At 42.7% G+C, this 26,861-nt stretch overlaps 1 protein-coding gene across 3 annotated transcripts; it reads left to right on the top strand.

Moving 5' to 3' along the window:
* The first annotated feature begins 5,207 nt into the window (after nucleotides 1-5,207).
* Nucleotides 5,208-26,494, top strand: DPCoAC (dephosphocoenzyme A carrier). Of its 3 annotated transcripts, XM_050178678.3 has the most exons (8): nucleotides 5,209-5,297; nucleotides 6,810-6,877; nucleotides 6,993-7,142; nucleotides 11,121-11,229; nucleotides 12,505-12,694; nucleotides 16,021-16,137; nucleotides 17,209-17,360; nucleotides 22,780-26,494. In XM_050178678.3, the coding sequence occupies exons 3-8, from the start codon at nucleotides 7,029-7,031 to the stop codon at nucleotides 23,115-23,117; spliced, it is 1,020 nt and encodes a 339-aa protein (XP_050034635.1). In that variant the 5' UTR covers nucleotides 5,209-5,297; nucleotides 6,810-6,877; nucleotides 6,993-7,028; the 3' UTR covers nucleotides 23,118-26,494. The 3 variants fall into 3 exon arrangements, with proteins under 3 accessions (XP_050034634.1, XP_050034635.1, XP_050034636.1); XM_050178677.3 differs by lacking the exon at nucleotides 6,810-6,877 and having other exon boundaries at nucleotides 5,208-5,297; XM_050178679.3 differs by lacking the exons at nucleotides 5,209-5,297; nucleotides 6,810-6,877 and adding an exon at nucleotides 10,404-10,464 and having other exon boundaries at nucleotides 7,054-7,142.
* Nucleotides 26,495-26,861: the final 367 nt, after the last annotated feature.

Genomic DNA, 26,861 nt, shown 5'->3' with positions numbered 1-26,861 from the left:
AGAGCTCGGAGGACCGCTCAGTGCCGTTCAGTTGGACGAATGCTTTTTATTTTATACGCTCATGACGTGGCGCCACCTCGATCCTCTCCATTGGCTGCACCGTCCCGTGTGCAATGACGCACGCGCTAGGCCAATTGGCTAGGCACAGTCAACGAGAACCGAGGAGCCGCCGTGGCGTCGGGGAAGCGTTCGAGATCTCGCACCCCGGAGGCTCGGATTCGATTCCTACCCGGACCTTAATTTTAAGAAATTTTATTTTCAAATCCATTAATTTACTTTTGTTTAGGAACCTCCCTGAGTAATTTGACGTCAATCCGAGCATCTTAATTATTCCGTGTTCTTGCTCTTTGGTACCGAGAGGTCACGATATCTAGCCTCTCTATAGTTATGCTGACTACGCCGACAGATTTTCCCGTTAATAAATGCAAGTGAAAGTGGATGAAAAAAAAAAAAACAAATGGCCGCAGATGGTATACAAACCCCATGCCTTCGCATTACGCGTGCGGTGCTCTTACCAGTTGAGCCACCGCGGCGCCGATCTCCTGTCCACCTTCCGCGGCATTTATGTCTATCTACTAGAACTAACCCTGGGAATGTTAGCCAGCGCCACCACTCACGGCCTTGACGGTCGACGTGGAACATCCTTTTTGCCGCAGGCGTCAGCTGTGAACTTTTTTTATCGCGGCACGCGTGAACTTTTTTATTACAATTATGTGGACACTCCAGGTGCATTTCTGCCGTCGGCGTCGCCGTGAGGTTCCGTACGAAGTCCAAGGGCGATAAAATCGTCGCCGCACGCCATATATGCTGTATATGTGCGAGTGAACATGTGCGAGGGTGAGCCGGCGACAGCGGCTCTATATCGTGCACGCAAAAGAGGAAAGCGGGGTGGAGGCAGCCAGTCTTCTGTCGCGCGCAAGGCTCCCGGGAGAGGCTAGGGAGGGGGGGCGGGTTATATGCTCCGGGCCTTGAAACCACCTGCGATGGGAACGGTGTCCACCGTGCGCTTTGTTTTCGCGGCTTAGTTCACGTTCATGCGAGACGCAGCACGAAGGTCAATTCGCTCGCTGCTGCTGCCGCGCTTCCTCGCTCCAGCGTTTTGACAGTAAGTTTCTTGGGTCATTGAGTAAGATGTGTTCATGTTTGTTTGTGCGCGCGTGACACCATGCTTGTTAATTTAGTTTGTATGCCTATGTTTACTTGTTTATACGGCCGATGAAACTGCTATCCTTACTTCGTATAGCTAGCTGTTCACTAATTTCCTATCGCAATCGATGCTTAGCTGACAATCGACAGAAGCAGGACGACGGCAAGAACTATATAGTGTGATGGCTATGGCATGACGAGAATATTGTTTTTACTACGGTGAACAAACGTTACAGTTAACCTGTTCCGTTACGACCAGTGGCGTAGTAACGGGGGGGGGGGGGGGGGGTGCCAAGTGGAGGAGCGGTATCATATATGCCGGCTTCACCGGGCGTAAATGGTAGCGGAACGATTCATGTGTGGGGCGCTTGTGCGTTGTGCTCATGTCCCATCATGGTTTGCATATCGTGAATATGTATACAGTGTTCCATTTATCAGTTTTGTATCAGCTTCGCGGTATTGAATAAAAATACTGTCTCCTAATCATAGCTAACCATCTCTTTCTCATTTTGTTGTTGTTGTCACGGTGGCGTGCCACAGGGCGGGGTATTGAGCCCTATTCTCTTTAACCTAACTAAGGTTGGCCTTGCTGAAATATTACCCAAGACATTTCACCTACCAATGTGCGCTGATGATATATTTGTCCTTGGTCTTCTGCGGTGACTCGTCTTCAAGTGCGCACAAGAATTAAGTGGGCAACCACCTGACACCACTGAACCTGAACCACCTGAACCACCTTCGCAGACAAGACCCGCGGCACCGTACCCTGTTTCTTGCAATGGCCAGGGTATCAAGTACCAGAAGTATCACCGCTTCTTAGGTGTGATTATTGACAGGAACCTTTCATGGAGCCACACTGCATCTACCTGAAGCGGAGACTAATTTCGATTGTACATATAATGAGGTTCCTGTGCGGAAAAACCTGGGGCACGTCGGTACGGTCCATGCTGCAGCTGTACAGCGCACTGTTTCTGGGCTCATTGCAGTACAGCTTGCCTGGTTTGGGCGAACATATGTAAAACAAACATTTGTACCCTCAAATTTTGGAAGGCCAGGCTCTACGGACATGTCTTGGACTACCACAATGCGACTCGATTCACGCAACACTCTTGCTTACTAGAGACTAGTTGGCTCCAACATATATAACGATTGACAACCTTAAAGCACAGATTACCCAGTCACTAAATTGCTGCTTTGCCAGTACGAAGACCTCAAGCCACATTTTCCAAACTTGTTGCGACACATCAAGGCTACCTTCCAGCAGCAATAGCACTATTACCCCTCTGGTGCCTACGACAGCAACAAGTACGCCTCACGATTCTGGGAGTTACGAAGACCCGTCAATTAACAGTGGCTCTACGTCAGTTCACACTGTCATTACTAAACGAGACATATGAACAAAGAATGCGGATTTACACTGATTGATCTGTCTCATGCTGCCACCAGCTCCACAAATGCTGCTATCATCCCGGCCTTACAAATCACAATTACGTTCAAAGTGCCCCATATAACGACCTCTACGACTACGGAAACAGACCTTGCCGCTCTATATATATATGTACCGCTGTTAATTACATCGCACAAGCGGGTCGTTTTTTGTGACTCCAAGGCAGCCGTTTAGAGTCGGCAGTCAGCCTTACGACGCAAGACCCACCCATGAACAACTGGTGTTTAAGACCAGAGAGGTTCTCCATCAAGCCTTCATAAACTGACATGACATCATCATCCAATGGCTTCCGGGGCACTGTGGCATCGTCGGAAATTACCTTGCTGATGATGCCGCCCGGTCAGCCCATAAAGAAACCGTGGCACTTCCTATACCCTTGTCAAGGACAGACGCTGCGAGGGGTCGTTTACTTGCTCAAACCACGACTGAAACTTTGTGGAACACCCCGATTATCCCCAGCTGCCGTCTCCACCGGCTGGATTTTACATTGAGGCTGCAGATTCCATCGAACTCCTTCCGCTGTGATGCAACATTACTGTGCCGCCTCCGGTTAGGGGTGGCTTTAATAAAGCCTACTCATTCCTTATTGCAATGACCGACACACCGCTTTGTTACTCGTGCAAATGTGAAGAGACGATCGAGCACGTGTTGCGTTTTTGTAATCTCTATGAGATCGAACGCGACGTTCTTTGGACGGTGTTAAACCGATTAGATAGCAGACCATTTTCAGAAACTAAGATTCTTGGACCATGGCACCACGCGTCGCAGGCTCACAAAGAGACGCGGGCATGGGCACTGCTACGTTTCATGATATCGACTGGCCTCAGTGACCGATTATCGGCGCGAAGTTATGAACATCCGCACGTATTCACACTGATAGTACCTTCTTCCCTCCTTCTCCTTACTTTTCTTCCCTTAAACACCTTCCCTGTAGGATTGCAAACTGGACGTGCGTTTGGTTGACATTCCTACCTTTCCTTCCTTCTCCCCCCCCCCCCCCTCCTCCTCCTCCTCCTCCTCCTGTTGTTGTTGTTGTTTTTTTGTTGTTGGTGGTGTTGTTTTGTGTGACTTCATGCCACAAATACAGTGTCCTATTTCAGCTACACGTAATTTTACAAAAAAGGTGAATTTTGTGAGGATATCTCCCGGTATTCTATCATGTTGTGGGTCCATATGTGACCACTAGGAACTTGGTATCGTGCAAAATATGGCAGATAATTAGTAAGAATATCTTAAATAACTGCTTAATTAGCAACTATAGAGGAAACATTGTATTAATTCGGGAATTGAGGACCCAAATTCATATCATGAACCCAACAAAAACTTCTCTAAACAAAATCGTCTTGGGTGCTAGAGCATGCCGTACTTTGGCACTGCGGGCGGCCCAGTGTGACAGTACCGAAAGAAATATGAAACAGTGCATCAGTTACGTCGGCCTCTCTATCCTATCCATCGCGAATGCAGACCAACAGTAGCACAAGCTTTCGCTGGCACGGGCTTCATGGTGGCCTTCTAGTATTTTTTTCATGGTGGCGCCAGGAATGGACGCCCCGGAGCGTGCTCTATTCCGTTTCCAAGGTTGTGGCGGTACCGCAGCTCGGATGATCACGTTTGCCAATAGCAGCAAATAAAGAAAGGCTTTATGGATCAGGATGAAGAGAACTCGTGATTGTCATAGCATTGACGCCCGCGCAGCCAGGAAGCAGGTGGCGTTTTCTGATAGGGTGGGGAGATCAGCGTAACTGACACGCTATTTATTTTCGTTTGCGTTCAGGGCTAGCGACAGCCAAAATACTGCACGCCGTAGTACCTACGACGATTTTTTGGGAAGTTGTTGTTGGGCAACATATGACTGTCGGGCTTCAATTTTGCAAACGCAATACCGCCTCTAAAATCGCTAATTAAAACTTTATCTGTATTGGCTGCCAAGCCTTACAGTCTGACCGCAGATGTGCAAATACGCCTATCACAAGTTATCAGTGCAGCACCCTGTTCTATTTGGTGCGGAAAATAAAACAGCCTGTGTATAACTGTTACATTAGCGATCTCTGTGAACGAAAGCAAATGGGGAGAGGGGGGTGTCCAAGGCGGCTTTGCTGGTGCACGCACGCACGGAGCGATTACTGCCCTTTCCTTAGTTCCTTCTGCGACTTATCCGACATATATTTTTTCTACAAATGTGCCAATCTGATAAACACGCCGAATTGATTAGGCAATGGCGGCGCCTCACTGCCGTCAGTACGGCGACCTTCTCAAACCTGTGGGAAAAGGACTTAAGGTGCGGCGATCATAAGCAAGAACAAGCCGTTACTATGGTTAAAGCTAGCTGACGTTCGTATTATGCCAGAAGTGTTTGGACAACTCTACGTTTTCTACGCCACTTCATTGAGCCAAACATATATGTTTGAAACAACCGCCAAATGACGACATGGGTGTGGTTTAATGACGTCAGCTTTACGTTGTTCCGGCAATCCCAAAAGGACACTCGGATATGCCAGTAGTGTGCTAGTTCCGGTCGGCAGCGTAGCATCGTTTCTGTTTAGCACAAGTTGCCGTACCTCGGCACACAAGTGTACACTCTCAACTTAGAGCACGTGTAGCGTGTGCTGTTTTTCCACGAGTGAGAAGACCTTTGCCTGGCCGTGTGCTGACAGAACTGTTGCTTCGCGACCTTGCTCACATAGAACATTTTACCTGTACGGATGTGAGTAGTACCGCTGCCTTACCTGCTCGTCGCGGGTTCGTCGTGTCGTGCTAATCTGAAGATAAATTCTCCGTAGCAGTCAGGCAGTTATTTATAAAGCATTGACCCGTAGGTGTGCCTGGTCTGCGCACTTCACCTTTGGATGCGCTTGAGAAATTCTTGGCGTTAGTTTCATGATGTGAAGCGTAAAATTGGGTCGTCGGGAGATTTCGTGTCCATGTAATACGTTATATCACTGTACTTCCTTGCATACTTAACACATCTTCAGTAACTGCACAGCCTTTTTTTTTTTTTGTCCGTGTTTCAAGTGACTAAACTTGCCCACTAGTACTCACGAATTTATAACGATGATTCTACATATTGTTGAAACCAACAACGTGAGCGAGTTTCGGAAACTTGAGTCTTCAAATATATATGCTGATCAGTGGGAAAATGTACATGCGAATTATAGGCAGCAGCAAAATTAATAATAGAAAAGCAATGCACAGTTCGTTGTGCTTGCGTATTTCTTAGTTTTGAGCCCGTTAAGAAATATATCACTAAACGCGTGTTACCATTGAGCAACACGTACACAACAAACAACAAAAAAGTCAAAGTCATTATCAGTCAAAGAAAAGTCTGTATGCTGCCGAGGTGCGTTCTAGTTTATGCACCCTGCACTTTGGTCTTCTGATAACGCACCTCATTTGATGCTGTAGGAAATTATGCCCGAGATATTTGACTAAAATCATAACTTCCAGTACCTGGAAAATCCAGTACCGGCGTCATTTCTTGCCCAAATTACGTAACACGATGTAAGTAGGTCATGAAGCATTCACTCAATTCTCAGAGACATTGTGCACTTCTCTGTTGGCATAATTGGTCTGCATGCTAACATTTTGTAAAAAAATTGCATGCATGTGTCAGTGTGACCGTTAGAATGCTAGTGCTTGTGAATGATCTCTTCTTGGTGCTTAGCATGAAAAGAAGGCAACATCAAGTGAAGAAGTGCTTGTCGTGAAGCTTTGCTTTGACATAACTTGGAGATTTGGAAGGCCTTGTAATGACTGTGCACAAGCACACAATGCATTATCCAAATTATGCAGTGCTTGGATTTTACTGAAGACACTATCGTTGTTTTCTGTCCATCTTTAGCTCTGTCCTGAGTGCTAAGATGGGTAGCTTTGCCCTGATACCTCTGTAGTTGCTTTCCGATGTTACTAATTTCTGCAGTGTTATGTTCTTATGGGGGAAGAAGGCAAGAACACATTGTTTGATGAGTGTTAGGTGCATGTTACAGAAGCCAAAGTGCTCTAAATTAACCTAGAGCCTTCTGCTGCAGCATGCTTCATAGGTGTGATTTTAGCACACAAGGTCAAATTATTATTATTAGTTCCTTAAAAAAACATGTGTGTAACTGTGACAAGATGTGCAAACGTTTGAAATACTCAATGCCTATAGTGTTATGGATGGAAGAAGTATGCACATATGCACAAAATATTTACATGTAGCGGCACATTGGCATACATGCAGGATGGTATGCTAACAGTTCATGCAAGGGGCCTGCCTCAACATCAACTTCATCGCTTTCTCTTCCATGGGTGACCTCCTCAAATTGCTCTATAAATTGGCATATTTGTGTCATATGACTGAGATTAGCAATATTTTGACTGTACAATGCAGAAAGGAAGTAACACAGCTCATTGATCATTTCAGGCTTAAGAACTGAAGGGGCCTGAATGAAATTTTGGCATGAAATTAAAATTTTTGCCAACACTAGACCGCAGTGCACGTGATGAAAATTCAAACAATACTGAACCAACACCTGATGCATTCAGCCATTGGGATGACGAACCACAGTATGAGGTAAGCAGTAGTGTAGTATATCGTGCTATTAAATGTTTGGTTTATTTCATGAGCCATAGGCCACAGCAGCTAAATGTCTTTCCCGCTCTCTGTGCTCTCTACAAAACAAAGTCATGTGGTCTTTATGGCTACAGAGTTGGTGTATTGCAAAAGGCAGAAATGGCCGTCACTAAGGCTTTACTCGTGGCAACAAGGTCAGGTCAAATTCTCAGCTCCGATTGACCTATAAGCATCACCAAACAGGGGCTTCTGAAGTGTATTTTGAGTGTGGGGGCAGGAGCTGAGGCACAATTCACCTACACAAGCTTGCTTTTGTTATTGTGAAACCAAGGCTTAATTTACTGTATTAGAGGGGGGTTGATGCTCAGGGCTGGGGAACCAGCGACCTCTCTCTCTCTCTCTCTCTCTCTCTCTCTCTCTCCTTCCCGATTCAGGAACCCTTGATGCCAACATTGATTTTGTCAACGAGGTGCCAATTTGTCTTGTTGGTACAGTAGTTCACACTTTGGTATGGTATGGAGAGCCCGAACTCTAGGCTGCTGAGGAACAGGAGTTAATGACACAGCAGCTGCTAGGCTCATTGTACTGGGCTGAATACTGTATTGCCCGGGTATCCTTGTGGGTTCCGCTGATCACCAGCATTGCCTTTCAAACAAGCCAGCACTACACAGATATAGATTTCATTGCATCACAGTGCACTGATTGGGAATTCTGGATGAGTGTGGGCACCTGTACATACTAAGGCTAACAATTGAAAAGCACAACAGTGAATAGGAAGAACTGGGGAGGTGCACTAGTGGAGGTTCTGATTTTACTTTCTTTTCTGCCCCATATGTTGTTCCATAGAACTGTTTAAATTGTACTGTGGTTTGGTTAAACTAAAACAGATGTAAATGTTTTTTTTTCTTTTTCATTCTTTTTCAATTATTTGCAGTGTTCAAACATCTTCACTTCTAAACAAAGTGGCACAGAAGATATACCATTAGCTCTAAAGCTTAAATGATGTGGAACAAGCTTGAAAGCTTCTTCTTTTTTTTTTTGTCAGGCATGCTTATCTCATTTCGAGGACTACTTAGCATATTCTTATTGTTTTTTCCAAGTGGAATTATAGTGGGCTAACATTTGTATAAAATGAAGAGGAAACAATGCAACTATTGTTCATCTACAGTCTATAAATCTGTCATTTTTCTAGGCCTGTGCATCACTTTTGGTGGGCAGGATGCTGTGCATAGCAGAAGTATGGGGTGATGTAATGTTCTTGGCCCATGGATTGGCTCCACCGTGCATATAATCATTGAAATTCTTAGAAAGTGCTTCCTGCACCTTGCGAATTTGCTGTTTTCACCATCCTTTTGCTTCAAGTCGTGAATTAACTATATAGCCCTCGCCATGCAATATGCTAGCCTCCTGGTTAGCTCAAATGGTAGAGCGACCGCCCAAGAAATGTATTAGTCCCATGTCAGAACTTCCTACTAGGAAAAATTTTTCTTCAACTGCGAAACTCTTTCCGAGAAACCCGTAAAGGTTTCTTTTGTAGCTTCATGCTACATACGGTGGATGACAATATTTCTCTTGCATGAAACTTCCTTCACTTTACAGATTTCCACAGAACTTATTTGCTATGTAATGACCACTGCCCACTACCTTATTCGCTCTTTTTTTTTTTCCCCGAGTTATTCTTTATATTCTTCATAGAGAAGTATTTCACCTTTGTGCTCTGGCTTCTGGGTTCCGGGCCTACTACCTGTCTTTTTTTTTTTTTTTGTAGATAGTTGTTTATTGGCAGCCACATACGAATTTGAGGGCAACAAGAAAGCTCAGCAACATACACGCCATGATGTGCTGATGCCACAGTCAAGGCTCTAATGGTTCCCTCTCTCTCTCTCTCTCTGTTTTTGTTAGACTTCATGAGTATGGTAGTCTTATCCTTTGTGGTCACTTAACGGATCTGTAGATAAGCTTACCCATCATGATTAGTTAAGAACACAATGAAAAACTGGGCAACAAACATAGCAGGTTTAAGGTTATCACACAAGAAAGGGGCACAGCGACTTTCTGTGGCCCATGGCTGTTGGGACAAATAAATAGCACTCTGGATGAGATGAAAAACATATCATTTCTGAATGTTATTGGCTGCAGTGTTGAAGTGTGAAAAATATAAAGCATAGTCATTTGTGTCTGCAGTGATTATAGTGAACGGTGTGATAAGCAGACTTTGGATTAGGAATGGCTGCTTACAAGGAAAAAAAAAAAAAAACCCAGGACGGGCATCTTGCATGCTTGAAATAGGAGGGTACAGAAAGCATACAGAAAAAAATAATAAACCAGTTGGAAGTCAGCATCATGTTTTTCTCATTCATTGTCTAAGTTTGTCTTTCTGTTATTAATAATCATGTCACACCAACTAACTCGAACTTGCACATATCTGTCTGGTGATGGAAAAGAAAACAACAAAGCAGCTTGCTTTGTTGTTTTATAGCTCTTTACTTTTTCTGCTTTCTTTGTTTTGTTTCTGTTTCTAACTGAACTTGTGTAGCAGTAGGTGATGCAGCAGCAAGATACTGGTGTCTGTGAGAAAAGCTAGTCATTTGATGTTTTGCTGCTGATCGCAAAGTCATGAACTTGTGTCCTGGTCATTGCAGCCACATTTCATTGGGTGCAGAGCAAAGAAATATCTTTGCTTTTATATTTCAGTGTACTTTAAGTAACCTTTCGTGGTGAAAATAAAGCTGGAGGCCAAGACTACACCATCCTTCTGTAGTGAGAGTGTAGCTTTAGGACATTAAGCTCAACCAGTTAACCAGTGATTAAGATTGTCCGAGCTCATTATGGTGCTTTGAGCAAGCTAGGCAGCAATCAGCGTGGGAAAATTATGAAGAAAACTGTGACTTATATGTAAATGTGCATCATTGTGAGTTTTTCTATTATGGGTTACATAGCAGAACATAAATTCAGGTATCTGTTGCATACCTTCACATTCAACGTAACGCAAATTTCATCCTTGCACTTTCCTAGCAAAACTAATCCATTTTGTTTGCCTGTTCTCATTTTAAAAGTTTGGTTACTGGTAGTAGTTACCAATGAAAAAATATCATTATGCTAAACTAACGCAACTATTAAAGTAAACATTGTATTTAAGGACATAACTTTACTGGCATGATGCAGGAGGAGGAAGGAGCACTTTGACAACATTTATGAAATTGCTGGCCCTGGATTTTATTTTTTATACTCATTTCATGTTTCTCCTGCCCTTCTGGCTAGGTTTGGAGCCAACGCTTGCCTAGGCTGATCTTTTCGTTCAATGGCTGAGGGAGAAGTTGCGGTAAAGGCAGATGATTTTGCAAACACTGCTTGCTTTCTTCCACCTCTGGGCACATTTCTGACTTCCTAGTAATTCCCTTTTCGCTGACTTTACAAACACACTGCACTGACTGACTGGCATGCTTTTAAGGATTCAATGGAGGCGACCTCTTAGGTGTGTGCAGCATGTTAATAACTGCTCAACAGAATTAAATAGACACCTTATTTGCCATAGCAGCTAACTGAACTAATTAGTTGTTCCTTCCAGAGAGGGAGAAAAAAAAAGTTTTTTTTATAGTAGACGGACTTCAACCCTGCTTTTTTATCCTCTTGCAGCCTTATTAGCAGCATGCATAGTAAGACAAACACCTCCACTGAATTACCCAACTACTGACACAATATTTCACTGGTTATGTTTACTTGTGTCCAGTACATGCAAATTGGCCTCCAAAACGTAACTAATTCGTCTGCGATGCTTGCTGCTCGTTAAGCTTTCGAAGCTTGTACAGTGTGACTTCCAGTGCTCTGTGCTGAATGTTGCAAGCAATTCATACTTTTCTTTTTCTTTTTCATCCTGTTCACTTTTTGTACAACTATTCAGCTTGTATGTTGTGGCACTGCCCTTTCACGAATGTTGCAAATAGTCATGATCTGTTTTATCTTCCTTCTTATTTGCAGATAACGAATCGAGATAAAGTTATCACTTCGTTCATCGCTGGGGCACTAGCTGGCTCTCTTGCGAAGACTGCTATAGCACCCCTTGACCGCACAAAAATTAACTTCCAAAGTAAGACGTACACTTTTATGATAACCTAATACTACATACTACTGATGCCGCAGTTGGTGTGGCATGCCTGGTCATAGGAAAGCCACTAATGAGTTACTTTATCATATAATTTCTTGTCATTGACTGAAGTTTGCAGTCAGGAGTTCTTCCTCTCTTTTTTTTTTTTTGCGTGCATGTGTAAATGTATGCAGCCTTATACAACAGTTTATACGATTGTTACTTGATCTGTAATCATTTTTCCGTTAGCTTCTTAAATTATATAATCTTACGACGGTTTTGCTTTGTGAGGAGAGTTTTTGCTCTTTTTGCATCTCCTGCATTTGAGGTAGCCTGAATGTTCTTGTTTTGCTGCTGAAAAAAAGAAATGAGGGAAAGAGGCCTTGTTTAACTTCTCCTTGGTTTGGAAGCTTTTACACAGTGTCATTGAAGTTGCCTCTAAATGCATATTCTTTCCCGAAATAGTACTTTCTAGCGTGTTTTTTTTGCCATGCATGTTCATCATATGTTTTAAGTTGTGCTTTTTGTAGTCTGGATGAACATTGACCATGAACTGTATGCCGTGTGCTCAGCAAAAAATGCTTCCTTTTTTTTTTTAAATTCTGTGCACTTTCAGGAGGGAGGGTTGCTGTTTTTTATGTGCTCTTTGTACCACTTTGTCTTAACATTTACTTGTTCCTTTGTTAGCTTCCTTGCCTCAAGGCTATGTTTGATGGCGCCTTGTGGCCCTATCTCAGGCTGACATCGTTTCCCCTGTTCCACGTGCCTAGTTTAGATTACCTCCTTGGTGATAATAGCTTATGTAGCGAGGCCACCTGGATAGTGCTGCCTTTATTTTGCATATTTTATTGCACATCATCTAGGAAATCCCTACATCTTCTTGCATAAGAAACTGAAAGTACCAAGGCCTCTCTATACACACACACAAAAAAAAAATAAACACCGAATAGAAGTGGTGATACATTCACACGAGGATTGCAACATCTATCTGGAATTTTTCAAACGCGCTTTCACTGAAAGTGAACTTAAATAAGGATCAGATTTTTCACTTATTCAGCTGGTGTATGGTCACTGGCGGCAGCAACCTTAAAAGTCTCTGCGCTTCACTCTAGAAAAAAAAAAAAAAAAATGATGGAAAAAGGGAAAATCAGAAGTAGAAAAGAATGCTTGGGAGCATGTCCCTAAATTTGGCAGTGTGCTTTGTCTAAACTAATATCTTTATTTTGCACTTCTTTATTTTCCTTCCCCCTAACATTGTACTTCCTTGCCTGATTGCAGTACACAATGAGCAGTTCTCGTTTCCCAAGGCGATTAAGTTCCTGGTCAATTCATACAAGGAGCATGGCCTATTCAGTTGGTGGCGAGGCAACACAGCCACCATGGCAAGAGTTGTCCCCTTTGCCGCATGCCAGTACGCTGCTCATGAGCACTGGAAGATCATCCTCAAGGTGGACACAAACGAAAGGAGGTGAGCTGTCAAATTTGCCGGTCAAAAAGACGATATTGAATAGGCGCTTTTGCTATGCTATACTACAATTAAAACATAGCAGGCAACGCTATGGAGGTTATACAACATGGTGCTGTCATAGAAGTCTCACTCCGTGTGTTTCGCATAGAATTTGGTTTTGATCTGCGATGTTTTCTACGGATGAAATAGTTCGGAGCTTCCGACTTCACGGAAAGGAAATTAAAGTGGAGTCCACTCACAGCTTAATGCCTTTGCTCTGCTAATGTAAATACTGGGCTAATTGGGAAATTAAAGCTCGTTGTTTCAAGCTCAAATATTATTTTTGCCTGAGCCGTGGTATCAGGATCATTCTTAAGATTTGCCCTGGACATTCATATTTAATCCTGAAACCAGTGACACAAAGACAGACTTGTACAGCAGAAACAGCTGTTTTAAACATGCAATACCACTGAGCGTCAGAGTAATGAGCAAACCTTATTGGCTGTACATAATTTGTGTCTAATTGTGAGTGGACTCCTGCTGGCTTGGCTCTCTTTCAGAGGATAAGGATAGGTACACTGTGTTTTTATTGATGGAGCTTGTTTGTAATATTTAGCCTGTCACTGACTATAGTTTGTAAAGAAATAAATGTGAGGTTGCCTTTCTCTGAGCACCTCCAAATGGGCCTCATCGATTTGCCATCCTGGACTGTCCAGGACTGCCCGAGACACTGCATATGTAATGTGCATTAGCTGAAAGCACCGCGTTGGGCAGTCTGGGACTGTCAAGGACTGATAAGGACTGAAGAGGCCCACTGAGTTATGCTCAAAACATGGCAGCTGGGGACATTAGTACCTTGTCATTTTCAGTGTCCGTAGTATGCCAGAGGATGGCCTTCGAGATAAGTTTTCAATAAGTGCAGGGGGTGGGATATGGACACCCAAAGAGGTGTGGATAATGGCAAATTTGCATTTTTTTTTCTTGACAAACCAAGCAGTTAAGAGTGCCAAGTGTTATGTTGAATGAAGTGGACCATAATATGCCATCTTGCTGTGAAATTTGCTAGAAAACAAAGCAGTAGTAAGCACAAAATCTTCAAAATTTTAAAAATGTTTCAACGGAAAGGAACACAGGTCACTATAGAAGGTGTAGTGTCATCTCTTTTGCTGTCCATCATCACCATGTGTCACATTCACTGCTGCTGAGGTGCCGATGTCATATAGGTCAGGTTGCAAGTCACAAATGGTATGTGTTCTGATCATAGGCAGGACTATGCAGCTTGTAGCTACCACTCAGTGACCCTTTCACCTTCAAAAAATGTTGGGTAAATGACCTACTCTGCCTGTAGCTGTCGGGACATGTTTGCAGAAGGTGTACACATGACTCCTGTAATGGCTTTCTGTGAAACTTGTCTCAGTATCAGTGAAGGCCAGCATCGCAATCCATTGTGCAAAAGCACAGTGTGTAGAGAAAGGAACTGAATCAGTAGGAGAAGGGTACTTAGAACTAAAGCTGTTTTAATCGAAACCTTCCTCCTAACATTAGACTTTCAAAAATTAAGGCAACAGTACTTAGTATATCTTCACTTTCAAGCAGAGGAGTTGTGGAATGCAGGTTTTGCAAGTTATGCAATCCAAAGGTGTGGGTATCATGCTGTCTCCTATTTATATGTGTAGAGTTGTGTTTTGTTACATTCGATCCACGGTGGTGCCACTAACACCACTAACACTAACGCTGCTTACCCATCTAACAGAGGGCGCCACTGAAGTGGTTCCAGGCGTTCGTGTATATATATCGTGTCAATAAACAGTGCCGGGGCACTTTGTTCGTTGCCGGCCCAGCCGAAGGTTGCATCGTTCCTCTCTTCTCGACAATATGGGCTTGATTATACATTCTAGATTACCCTGAGACAACTGCATATGTTTGAGAATGTGCTACACTAATTGGTTATTTCATGCATGCACTTGACTAGGCCCGTCTTACTATGTGTGGCTACAACATTTGAGATGTACAGGCACTTAGATATTGCCAGCACATATTGTGTGACCTGAGACACTTCTTGATGTTGATAACTTGGTGTTTATTGAATACCTTTTGAAAAGTGCTCCATGTTTCAATATGTTATGTGCTGGAAGAGCTGTATGAACAATCATGTTGTTCTAACATCCATATTATCAAATAACAGGCACAGAAGGTCCCTTTCTATTTTGTTAATAAGGAATACTGTGCTAAATAAATTTCAAAGTTTGCTAGACTCCACAAAACTTCTTTGTGGATGTGCAAAATGGTATTAAGAAATATTCACCTAAAAATTTGCAATGTGCTATGAGCTAAACACATGTTTTTGCCAGTTGGCACTAGATAGCAACTGCAGTCAACTGTTACATCCTATGTATTGCTCTGGCGTAGTTGTAATGAAGTCTTACACCCATATGCCATTGGAGAAAGGCCACATTTTCTGATGTGATTAAAGAAAAGGAAAAAAAAAAAAAGAAAACTTACTGGTGCACATTTTTCCTGCAACAGTAATTGTTATCATGTCAGTGTGCATGTCTGTTCATTAACACGCAGTTTGCAACTTGGTTTTGTTCATGTCAAAGATGCTTTGCATATGAAAGTACAGCTGATACCAAGGTGCAGAGCTTTAATTTTGCAGTGCAGCCTGTACTTAATTTCATGCACAGCAGGCAACGCTGTGGAAGCTATGTACATAGTGCGGTCATAGAAGCCTCACTCCACGCGCTTCTAAATGTAGTTGTTCTTCACTTGCCACGTTTTCTACAAAATAGCTACTTTATATATTATATGAACAACGACTTGCACTCACGAGTTTATGTCAAGTCACATATTGTGCATATTTGTACTTCTAGTAGGCAACATATTATTTAAAAGATTCTGACGTTGAGATTGTTCTTGACCGACGTATGTTTTGGTCGCGAGCGCAAGTCGTGCGCTGTGGCGGCTGGTCACAGAAATGTGTCACCGCGCTCGTTTGGTGGTAAATAGTTTTGGATTGCCGACACCTTGCATGTAATAAGTACATCATATTTTGAAACGTAAATGTATGAGGCTTAATTTTACATCAAATTACGTGGTGTGCACCTAGTATCTTTCTTTCATATGTGATGCACTACTTTTTGGTCGCGGATGTCAACAGCCTAGTTTTCGTAGCGTTGCCTGTTATGTATGAACCAGAGTATAGAATAGTGATTATTGCTGTGGAAGAAAAGCACACCTTCAAACAGTCAACACTTCCTGGAGTGTGCGTATGCTACTGCGATAACTGATGCTGCTATGTTGTTCCATCTATTGATTATGTGCTAATAACATAAACTTGGGCTTGCCAGGAAGAAGCACTACTTCAAGACCTTCCTTGCCGGCTCCTTAGCTGGTTGCACAGCATCAGCATTGACATACCCCTTGGACGTTGCACGTGCAAGGATGGCCGTCTCCATGCCAGAGAGGTGATCATAGCCCTCTAAGATTGCAATTTTGCATCGAAGCTTGTGATGGTTTTCGTGTGGTGAAGGCCGGCGTGTGACGAGGTTGTTGATTTCAAGTGTATATTTATTTACAGATTTGCAGATTCTTATTTACAGATTTGCAAGCTTGGTGCTTCAATGTTTTTTAATGAACTGATTTTTCGCAGTTTACATAGAAGAGTTGAGGTTCTAAATGAAAGTTCTGTTTCCACTAGTCGATAGAATTTGATGTTACCTAAATGTAGCAGATTTAAGCAGATTACAAATAAAGTAGATTTAAAGCAGCAGTCTGTCAGTGGTTTTCTAAAGAGAACATTTCAGTGTTCATACAGTAACTTCATACCAAGATTGGAGTTGACCCTGAGCAAAAGCTTCCTTCTAATCCATGTGGCAGGTGTTGTCTGTGTAGTCTGGTGCGTTGCATGCTATCGATACGATTATGCTTCAGGCACAGCTTGATGCACAAACTATGGACTGTTTGCCCATGCACTTTATTGCTCCCCCCCCCTTTTTTTTCTGTATCGAACTTAACATTCTTTACCTGGCAAACTCTGTATGAGGACACTAGGGCATCATGTTGGCAAAAACTTCACAGCCAGACCTCTTCTAGAATGCGGTCGAGCAAGTTCGTGGTTGTGCGGTAGCCTGTGCAGTGCATGGCAGCTTTGCATCAAGTGACTCCCATTAGTTGAGACTCCTCTTTACTTGAACTGATTCATTGTCCCCTTGGACTCTGAATTGGATTTTACCGTAGTACTAATGACGCAATGTATGCCACTAATGATACCATTACACAAATGAATCGCACTAAATAATAAAAAAAAAAATGATGTCACATATGTTCAACTTTTCTTAACATGGTGTTGTATTTACTCCTAGTTTTGACCTTGTTGCAGTAAGAGAGGCATAGGTGCCACTGTATAATGCAAACCCTCTGTGTCAGCTGTTCATGTTATCAGAAGTTCAGAGTGAAAAAGCATGCACTGTCTCACTGACTGCTGGCATCTCTTGCTTCACAGCCTTGTTTCTTTATTTCTTCCCCTGCACCCACAGGTATCGAAACATAATTGAAGTGTTTCGGGAAATCTGGAATAAGGAAGGCCCGAGGCACTTGTATAGAGGGTTTTCACCCACGATGCTTGGTGTCATTCCGTATGCTGGTGCTAGTTTTTTTACGTACGAGACTCTGAAGAGGCTAAGAGCAGGTAAAGATTTTTCCAGTCTATGGTTCTGAATGCATGTTACGCTTATCCATGCTTTACCATTCGAGGTATTCAAGGTATGTGTTCAGAATGTTATTTAGAGCATAATGAGCACCACATCAAGTTTCTCTTAACAGATTGTTTTGACAGAAGTGTTGTGAAGTAGTGGCAGCAAGCATTTGGCGCTCTTAAGACCGTAAGCAGGAACTGATAAGTTGTAAAACCGATGATTGAAGATCGTTTTCTTCTGTATCTACGTATACATATATTGGATTGTCCATCTTAATGAAAAAATACTTATTAAATATCTATTGTGGTAGATATTCTCATTCAATCACATCAACAGGATCACTTCAAGATGAACACTACTTCCAAAACAGATTGTAATGTTATGTTAATTAACAAAATTCCACTAATTAACTTTGTAATTGATCTTTTCGGATCGTAAAACCAGGATAATACAGCGATTCTGCTCCAATTCTTTTCTTTGCACTTCGGCACTGATCCAAAAAGCGCTTTGCCTACATTATCACCAAAATGGGCCAGTCATGAGCAGTAGGTGATGAGACATAAATGCCATCAAGTGAAACGAATCGCTGCATATGCTCGCCTGTTTCCCAGCTGCTCAATTGAAGCTGAGGCGCATTGAAGTAATATTAATTTAGCAGAAATTCTTTGCTTTGCAACAATTCCAAGTAATATGTCCTCAAAATCCATGACTAATGGCATTACTGTCCCAGTTAACGTTTACTAGTGCTCTGTTTACCACAGTGGTGATCATCGTTGACTGGAACATCAACGCATTTAGCTATGGATTCGGGTGTCTTATTTCTCTGAACTGCTGGCACAGAATTTCTGATAAATGAATATTACTTCATTACTGCTCAGCTTCATTTCGGCAACTGGAAAATGTGCTTGAAAGTTAAAAATTAAAACATTAATTAGATAAGTTTGGTTTATTACCTAACATTGCCTTGCAATTTGTCTTGAAAGTAGTGGCTGCCTTTTCAAGTGCGACAAAATTGGAAGTGCAACAGAATTGTGATATCTACCATGGGATAACCTTACTGAGGCTGTTTTCATTAAAATAGATAACTCGGCACGTGCCAAATTTAGCATGCCAGGACTTCTGTTACTGTAGACTTCCATTAACTTGGCGCTGGTTCAATTTATTCTTTGCTTAATGCTATCCTGCCGAATGGTCCTAAACTACAGGCTAGTATGGGTAGAAATTCTGAGGATCGTGAAGGAACTTGAGAAGGAGCCGAGGACTGTGCAATGAATAATGGAACACCAAATGATTGATGTGATGTTGAGAGACAGGAAAGCGACAGTATCAAAGAGGGAGTAGGTGCTGGTGTTCTAGCTAAAAGACAGAGGAGTTTGGCACATCATATAATGTATAGAGCACTTAACCGTTTGGTCAGTTAGGGCACAGTCAATCTTGATATCAATGAACAGAGATGTAACAAATCGAAAGCAAGGTTTCATTGTTCATGCCTTATTTCAGCAAGTATTCTGTTGCTGTAACAAAATGGAAAATAGTAGATCTGAGATAATATCAGTTGCAGGAAAGTAAATGTTTGTTAGTTGCAGATCAAAGTACTGAATTTTCTGGTAGCAAAAGTGTGAAGCGTGGGCGTGTGTGTTTTGGCCTATGACTTTGCTTGGTTGGCCCACAGCTGGTGAGCCAACATGCCAATCTCGTGTGATCACACCGACCATGTGATTGCATATTACCAATAGTGCAAAAGCATGTTTCTAATTTAGCATTGTTCACATGCCAGGAAGCCGGCTACATGGTGGGCGGCACGGAAAGCCGCCACGGGGCCATCAAAATTGGCAGGCAATCCTTTGCTGGCCTATCTGAGGCTTCATCACCAGATTCATCACCAATATCAGCGTGTACACTTACAATGAATGTTGGGTATAGTGAAAAAAAGTTTGTGTTGGATGCGACTTCGTCATGATGAGGTTTGACTGCAACAGAACGGAGGTCAAGGGGAAAGAAATGACACAAGGGCAGCCAATGATTAGGTGGTTTGGCGAGATCAGAAAATTCGCAGGCATCGGATGAAGTTGGCTGATGCAAGAGAGGGTAGCTGGAGATTGCTGTGAGAGGCCTCCACCCTGCAGTGGACTAATAGACCGCTGCTGCTGATGATGACGAGACAGAAAAAAGGAACGAAAGAACAGTGTGTCTCGGTGGCTCCTCAGATAAGCCTACTTTTCTGCAACTTTTCTTGCTGTCTCGCCTCGGTGAGGAATGCCCTTTTAAGCTGTCACTGAAAAACTGGCCAAGCTTCTTTGGTCTGAGTGTGCCTCTTAAAGTCAAACATACACCTTCCAATATGGACACCCTAGTGCCTTCATCACTTTTTGTACAAATAACTGTCACAATTGTGCTTTATGCTTGTGGGGTCTGATTGTGTTCTCTGTAGGAAAATAGCCAGTATGCATTAGTGCGAACATACGAAAGGGGCATTTATTGCTTCTTCTATACAAGAATGCCAGCTATCCGCACTAAAAACAAGGAATAGTGCCTCGATGGAACATGCTGAGGAATCGAGGAAGTTTAACTTGCCATGCGAGGCTACCTAACGAATGTTTGTCCGTCTATTCTGGACGCAAATAACAATTTAGATTGTTTGCAGGTGCAGTTAAACATTCTAGCACCCCCACTTGCCGCACAAAAACGCATAGAACTTGGTAGCAAAATTGCCAAATGTCCGTCAGACATCATGACTGTTCTAATATAAGTACCACTACTAGTAACTAGCACTAGTAACTAAGTAACCAGGTTACTGCCCCAAGTTTGTTTCAAAATTATTAAATGTAATGGCAATTATGTTTTACTACTTCTTGAAGTTAATTCTTAAAAGTGTGAGCTGTAAGCAGCTGGAAACTCCTTAACAAGCTGCAGCACTTGTGATGGCTGCATGAGGTACTTGCCAAAACGACCTATCCTGTTGGGAAGGACACCTAAAGTGGCAAGGCGCTTCTGTTGTCTACTAGGGCGTACCTGCTAATTCCCTAGAATTTGTTGTGAAGTTGACGAACTTGGGCATGTTCCGCGATCTTACAAATGTTGCGTCAAAATTTACAAATAGATTTTATTCATGAAAATAGGTTAAAAGGTGCTGAAAGATGGGGCAAGCGAGATTGAAGAGCATGCAACAAAAAATTGCAATGGTATGTGCAGCACCCTTTTGTGGCAGGTTAAGCAGAGGGCTTTCTTCTTCGCACAAATTTCGTCAAATGTCTTCCTGAAGCAGGCTAATCGGCATAAGCAAAGTCACTGAAAATGTCACTGTGATCTAAAAACACTGCATTGCTTCTAAGCCTCTGCTTTAGCTTGTTGCTCTCAAAGGGCCCTGCAATGCACCAGGGAAAGCTCGTTGAGCGGCACCGACAGCATTGCCTCGATGTGGTGATTTCGTGTACTTCACAGACAGAACGTGACATCTAAGTGTGGCGCCATGATCATTGGTTAAAAATGTAATCAATTTACGTTCGTGCAATATTGTGATTACTGCAAAAGAAACTACACGATTACGTTTTACGACCATTTGAAGCGTTGCACAGCCACGAGAGAGGTTTTGCAACCACGGAAAAGATGCGCCAACATGCCGAGCACTTTGGCGCACCAATGGCAGCCTTGAGGAAGCTGTTTTAACCATCAACGTGGTGCCATGGCCTCCAATATCAGAAGGTGTGCTGCTCGATGACAGAGGTCATGGGAATGCCATCGGCAGGCTGAGCAGGCTAGGCAGGCTTGGCAACTTTGGCACACCGACTTCCGCTAATGCCGTGCTGCTATTGTTGCCACCCTATGATGTCATGTGAGAATGAAATGTGGCATTTAGAGCCATTAAAATTTGAGTTGAGAGTAGCTATTATTTTGCATGTACTTTGAAATTTCTGACCGATAACTTGGCTTTGTGTGTGTTACCATAACTTCTTTTGCTCTTTTTTGCTTTAACATGCTGAGAATATGTCTAGAGCAAATATGGTGGCTTGAAGAAAGTGTTGCAGGGCCCCTTTAATGTGCTGTATCTAAACTTTAATAAGTGCAAATAAAGTGTGTATTTATCCCATGAAATATGTGTGCTTAGGGCAGACATAAACAAAAATGCATGCTGCTTCCTTCCTCTCATCCCTCTCCTTTTGTCATATTCATGAGTATTGTTACAAATTTTTAATGTTCACAGGTTAGCAGGTATGCTGGGCGTGTAGTCAACTTTTCTAGATTTTGGTTTTCTTACTGGTTTCCAAGCCATTCTTTTTCAACTACAAGGCTAAGTTCTAATGCTACATGATTATGACCGATGTGCCGAAACACGAGGGTAAAATGGAGAAAGCATAGAGTTTTTTTATAAGTTTACTAGAGGGAATTCTGGTGCAGCGACTGTTTAGTTACCATGGGAATGATGATCAGTACATGGATTTCTCTAACATTCATGCTTGTGGCCTTGAACATTCTCATTGCATTATTTATAATGCTTGCTAAATTTCGAAGCTGTCCCAATTTCCTAACACGGTGGGGATCAATAAGTATTTGTGCACACGCATCACAATTGTGAATTTTGGATTTATAATGCATTGTTTTGTTGAAAATGGTTAATCTGCAATCACAAGGCCGTTAGAAGCCAGAACGATAAAGTTTAGGCAAATCCATGCACTACCCATAATTACCGTGCTAGCTGAAGTGCCAAACTTGCAGCTCCCATAGACACTAGCTCCAGAGGTCCCTCTACAGTCGATTCCTGTTAATTCGACCTCTGTTAATGTGACTTTTCGCTTAATGCAAATGCACTGGCAAGTCTCTGAAATAAACCGTACGGTGATGTAGGAGGAAAACTTGTTTAGTTTGCACGCAAAAATATGTCGCTTTGGGTAATTAAACCCCCGCCAGTGTCACCTCATGTGAGCAGTGGTTACTAAAAGCTTAAACATGGAAGACATTCAGCAGGCGGCGCTACTGATTCCTTAGGCGGCAACAGTAACAACAGCAACCTGTCCTGCAGCGATGATGACAGCTTTCACTGTGCCCTGGGTGATCTCTGTGGGCCAGTGACTGATGACCATATGTATAGTTATTATATTACTGTATTGAAGCAGTCTGTCAACGATTACAGACTACTTCAAGCAACATGAAACATTTGAATCAGTTCATTTTGGTGCCATCTATTTATTTGACCTTTTGGATAATTCAACCTAAACTTGCTGCCCCACAGGGGTTGAATTAACAGGAGGGGACTGTAGTAATGTTTGTAGGAAACACCATGGAACATCCCTTCTCAATTTAATCTACACATTTGAGCGCATCAGTCATTATCGTGCATGTGTATTAACTAGCCTACCTTTCAATTCTACTGCTCTAACATTACTTATCAATCTATTCCTCCATTCCTTTCAACAGAGCAGACAGGATCGACAGAACTGCACCCGATCGAGCGCTTGATGTTTGGTGCGGTAGGTGGCCTGTTCGGCCAGTCATGCTCCTATCCGCTGGACATTGTGAGGAGGCGGATGCAGACTGCTCCACTCACTGGACACAACTACACCAGTGTATTGGGAACCCTCATCACGGTTTACAAGAATGAAGGCCTCATTGGTGGCCTCTACAAAGGACTGAGCATGAACTGGATTAAGGGACCCATCGCTGTCGGCATCAGCTTCATGACGTTTGACATCAGCTCGCAGGCGATGCAGAAAGCGCTGGCATCGCGATTTTGGACACGATGGCGCAGTGTCTAGGCCCGCTTAGTTCTTTTTCAAGGATTTAGGTTTGTCTTTGCTTGACTTTGTAACGACCGCGGCAGTAGTATGAACTGGCTCTAGCTGTTGTTAAAACATTGTTTGGTTGCGAGTTGTAGCTTGGTGCCTCATGTCATGATAACCGATCCCATGGCTTACAGATTACACTGATGTTCATTCCAGGCTATAGTTGTAGCGGAACGAAAAGCTTTTTGCAGAGTTGTAGTTAAGGAATGCTTGTACTTAGTCAGCCTTAACAACATCTATGTTTTATGACTGGGGACTGCTGGATGATAGGTGAATATATATCCCTGTCGCATTGCTTCCCAACATCTCACCGTTTCTTGCTAAGGTAGTAATGCAGCTGAAAGTGTGATAGCCATGAAGGAGGGGCAATAACCTTCCTCTAGTCCTTCAGCTTTTGTGAAGCTTCATAGCCTCGACTTCATCAACAATGACAACACAGTGAAAAGTTGGGTTTTACACCATAGTGTATGAAGTCAGCCACTTCTTACTTTGGTACATTTTAGTTTAGCACGCTTTTTACGAGAAATAATGCTACTTGAACTACGGTGATCCATTGGCATAGGAACTTGTGGGACGGCTGCTGACCTGCTAGTTAATCACTTGGTCTGCAATTTCTCTTGAGATTTAAAAGTTGAAATTGGATCAAGTGCACATGTTAAAGGTTGTGCAGCTCCTAAATCGCAGTGATTCATAATTCTTTAAAGCAGGCAGCTGCATAAAAATAATAGCTCCTCTTATTATACTCCAAGCAGAAGATGTGGATGGTTGGGAGATTAAATTTGCAGATAAGCGTGATTGCCATACTGAGGGCATCGTGCCTTGGCAGTCACATTCTCACATTTAGCTGCCCAAATACATCCCTTGTGTGGGGCGCTGGTCGAATACATTTGACGCTGCTTTGCCATCTATTTGGGTAAAATCTTTGAAGTTGATGGGCTACCGCTGTTTGATCTGACTACTTTCCCATGTAGCCAAGGTTGCTGTCCCACACTGCTGCTAATGAAGCGTTTTTTGTACTGGTGTTAGATGTGCACTCCAGAAGATCATTTAATGCTATCAGCATTGTATATCTCTACCCCCCTGTGGGGACGAGGAGCCACTGCCACTACATGAAGCTACTAATTTACCATGGGAACAACTCAATGATAGCTGCTTTGAAAACAGAAGCCAGCTGATCCTATTAATTTCCCTTACCGGTCGACCATGAGTTCAGTAACAGTGGCATTCAGCAACCGCTGGAGATGCCAGCATTATTTTAAAACAACTAGTAAGTTTGCTTCTTTTTATTCTAAAAGCTGCGTTAATTACTGAATGTAAGATACATTTTTTTGCATGAATGTCACGCCATTACCAGCATCATGCAATCATAAATACTGCATGAGGAGGGACCTTCGAAGATTAGGGGAAAAGATTGTGATCATAATGCAACCTGGTGATGCTCAATGCAATCATAGTAATGGACTTGGAGCAGGTCTTTTCAGCACAGCAAAATGGGTGATGCATTACTACGGTGCACGGCCCCCCAGACTCCAGATTCACACATGCAGGAATAGCTGTGTTTGTTCTTTGAGGCCATAGAGACTTGCATTACTGTAGTGCATTGGCTCATTGGACCTATAGTCCATTGATCAGTCTAGCTACTCTTGTTGAACGTCTCTGTGCCATCCACGCTTCTTGCCGTAAAGAGGTTAGTTTTCCCGCCATGCTTAGCCACATGGTGTCCGAGCCCACTGCACTATTGAAAAGAGAAATTAAATTAGGGGTGGGTGGGTGAAAATTTCGCTTAATGTCTGCATAATTTTTTCCGTATATACAGCAAAATGCCTTCTCACATATGCCCCCTTTCTGAAATAAATATTGTTATATTAGTATGACTGGCATGCCCCTAGCGTAAATGCAATGGTCCAATGCAGTGATCTACCACTGCATGAAATTACCAAATATTGAAGGCTAGAGTGATTTTAGCCAGTCAAATGCATACCACGTCGGTCATGGAGAAATAGATTTTTGGAGCTACTAAATGAGCATCGCCTGCACTGAAGTTCTTTGCTAATATATGCTAAGCACATGCAGAAGGCAACGCCTCGTGTGTGTCCAGTTTTAAGCCATGTTGAAGCAAAGGATGCATGCTAATGAGGTGTGCCATACAGTGTGCTTCACTTAAAAAAAAATAAGTTTATCTTCATGCTTGAGTTTTGTCCTAGGAAACAAATACAGCTAGGAATCCTTGCGTTCGTATTCCTGCATTTGTGTGCAGCAAAGGGCATTTTTAAACTTTTAGGTACACTTATCATTATACTTGGTCATTGTGCACCATTGTCCTGCGAGCTAACCCCCAAGTTAGATTAAAATTTTTTCTCCAATACTGGCACCCTCGCGCCATAAAACAACAAACTCATTAATTCATTCCAATACTGGCAGAAAGAAAGCAGCTTTGGAATTTTGCATCGGCACGCAATGGTGGGCTTTGGGAGACTTTACTTCTCTGTGTGCTCTTCTCTCATTTGTGTTTCGTTCACGATAAGCACACGGATATAAATTTGTTTGAAAATCCCATTGAAAGTTGGATATCACAGGGGCTTTTTGTAAATTCTGCCTCGTAGTTGCTTTGCCAGTCATGGTGACGTTTGTGTGCTTAACATAACTGCTGCTTCTGGGAGTAAAGTGTGTCATGTTAAGGCAACGGCCATGATGTCGGATCAGTCATTTTCAAAAGCTAGTAGAAGTGAACATGGTGAAATGGAGCACTGTTCACATCAGCATTATTTTCACATCACATACTTCTAGAGCACATAGACATGATACCTGTCATCCCAGTGAAGTGTTGTGGTAGGCATTATGTCTTGCAAAAGTTTAAAGCATGCCTAAAGTGATTGATTGATAAAAAGTATGGACGGAAGCCTCAATAGGTGGAGTGTGTGTGTACAGTTGCTGTAAGCGTGAAGAGTAGTGGCATTATCGGTAGGCCCCTGTTACATTTGACATAATTTAAAGACTGAGGTTACCGCTTCGGAAGTATTGCTTGGTCCAAAAGAGTGCAATGGCAGATACAGTGCCTTGATTCATACGACTCAAACAATTTGTGGTGCTGGCGAATCCGTCCTCAATGGGCCAGTTCGATAATCTGTCTGCTTGTATATATCTGACTTTGTCAGAAATGTAAAGTGTTATAGGGGGTTCAACGTGGGGAAGCCTGGCTCCACTTGGGTCAGGATTGTATAGTGTTCGAGGTTTGTAGAGCTGGTAAAGTGCAGGCTTTATTACAGAACTGCTGCATTGCATGGAATGTCTGGAAAGTCAGTCATCCGTGCGTATCATCTAGGTTGTTGAAATAAAGTTGAAGAAAGTTATTGCCTCTGCTTCTTTGCCCTTACCTACATTTCTTGTTGGGAGCCATCCTGCATTGTAGAGCTGGTTAACAGGTTTTTAAACGAACAAGTGTAGTGTAAACGATGCACATTTATGATTAACTAAGCTGACTGTAACTACATTGCCCAGCGCCAAGAGCCCTCCAGGTTCCAATACGTGCTTATAGCAAGCAGGGAGACATGCCCCAGACGTGAGAGAGATGTGTTTAATTAGTAAATGTTCTGAGAAGCAATATTTGATTTTATGACAGTAGAAAGATTGAAGAAGTAGTAAAGAAACCTGAAATTAATAGGTAGGAGACTTTGCACGGGCACAGAAACAAGATGTATGCAGCTCGCGATAAGCAGG

This window comes from Dermacentor andersoni, chromosome 5, assembly GCF_023375885.2.
Source record: "Dermacentor andersoni chromosome 5, qqDerAnde1_hic_scaffold, whole genome shotgun sequence".
Taxonomy (NCBI): Eukaryota; Metazoa; Arthropoda; class Arachnida; order Ixodida; family Ixodidae; genus Dermacentor; species Dermacentor andersoni.
Note: the sequence above shows the minus strand (reverse complement) of the source record. Positions and strands in the feature narration are given on the sequence as shown.

Bases quoted from the DNA above. Each gene is read 5' to 3' on its own strand.
- DPCoAC (XM_050178677.3), top strand. From the start codon at position 7,029: ATGAAATTAAAATTTTTGCCAACACTAGACCGCAGTGCACGTGATGAA. The intron at 11,230-12,504 runs GTAAGACGTACA...GCCTGATTGCAG, and splicing joins CACAAAAATTAACTTCCAAA to TACACAATGAGCAGTTCTCG. The intron at 17,361-22,779 runs GTAAAGATTTTT...TCCTTTCAACAG, and splicing joins TCTGAAGAGGCTAAGAGCAG to AGCAGACAGGATCGACAGAA.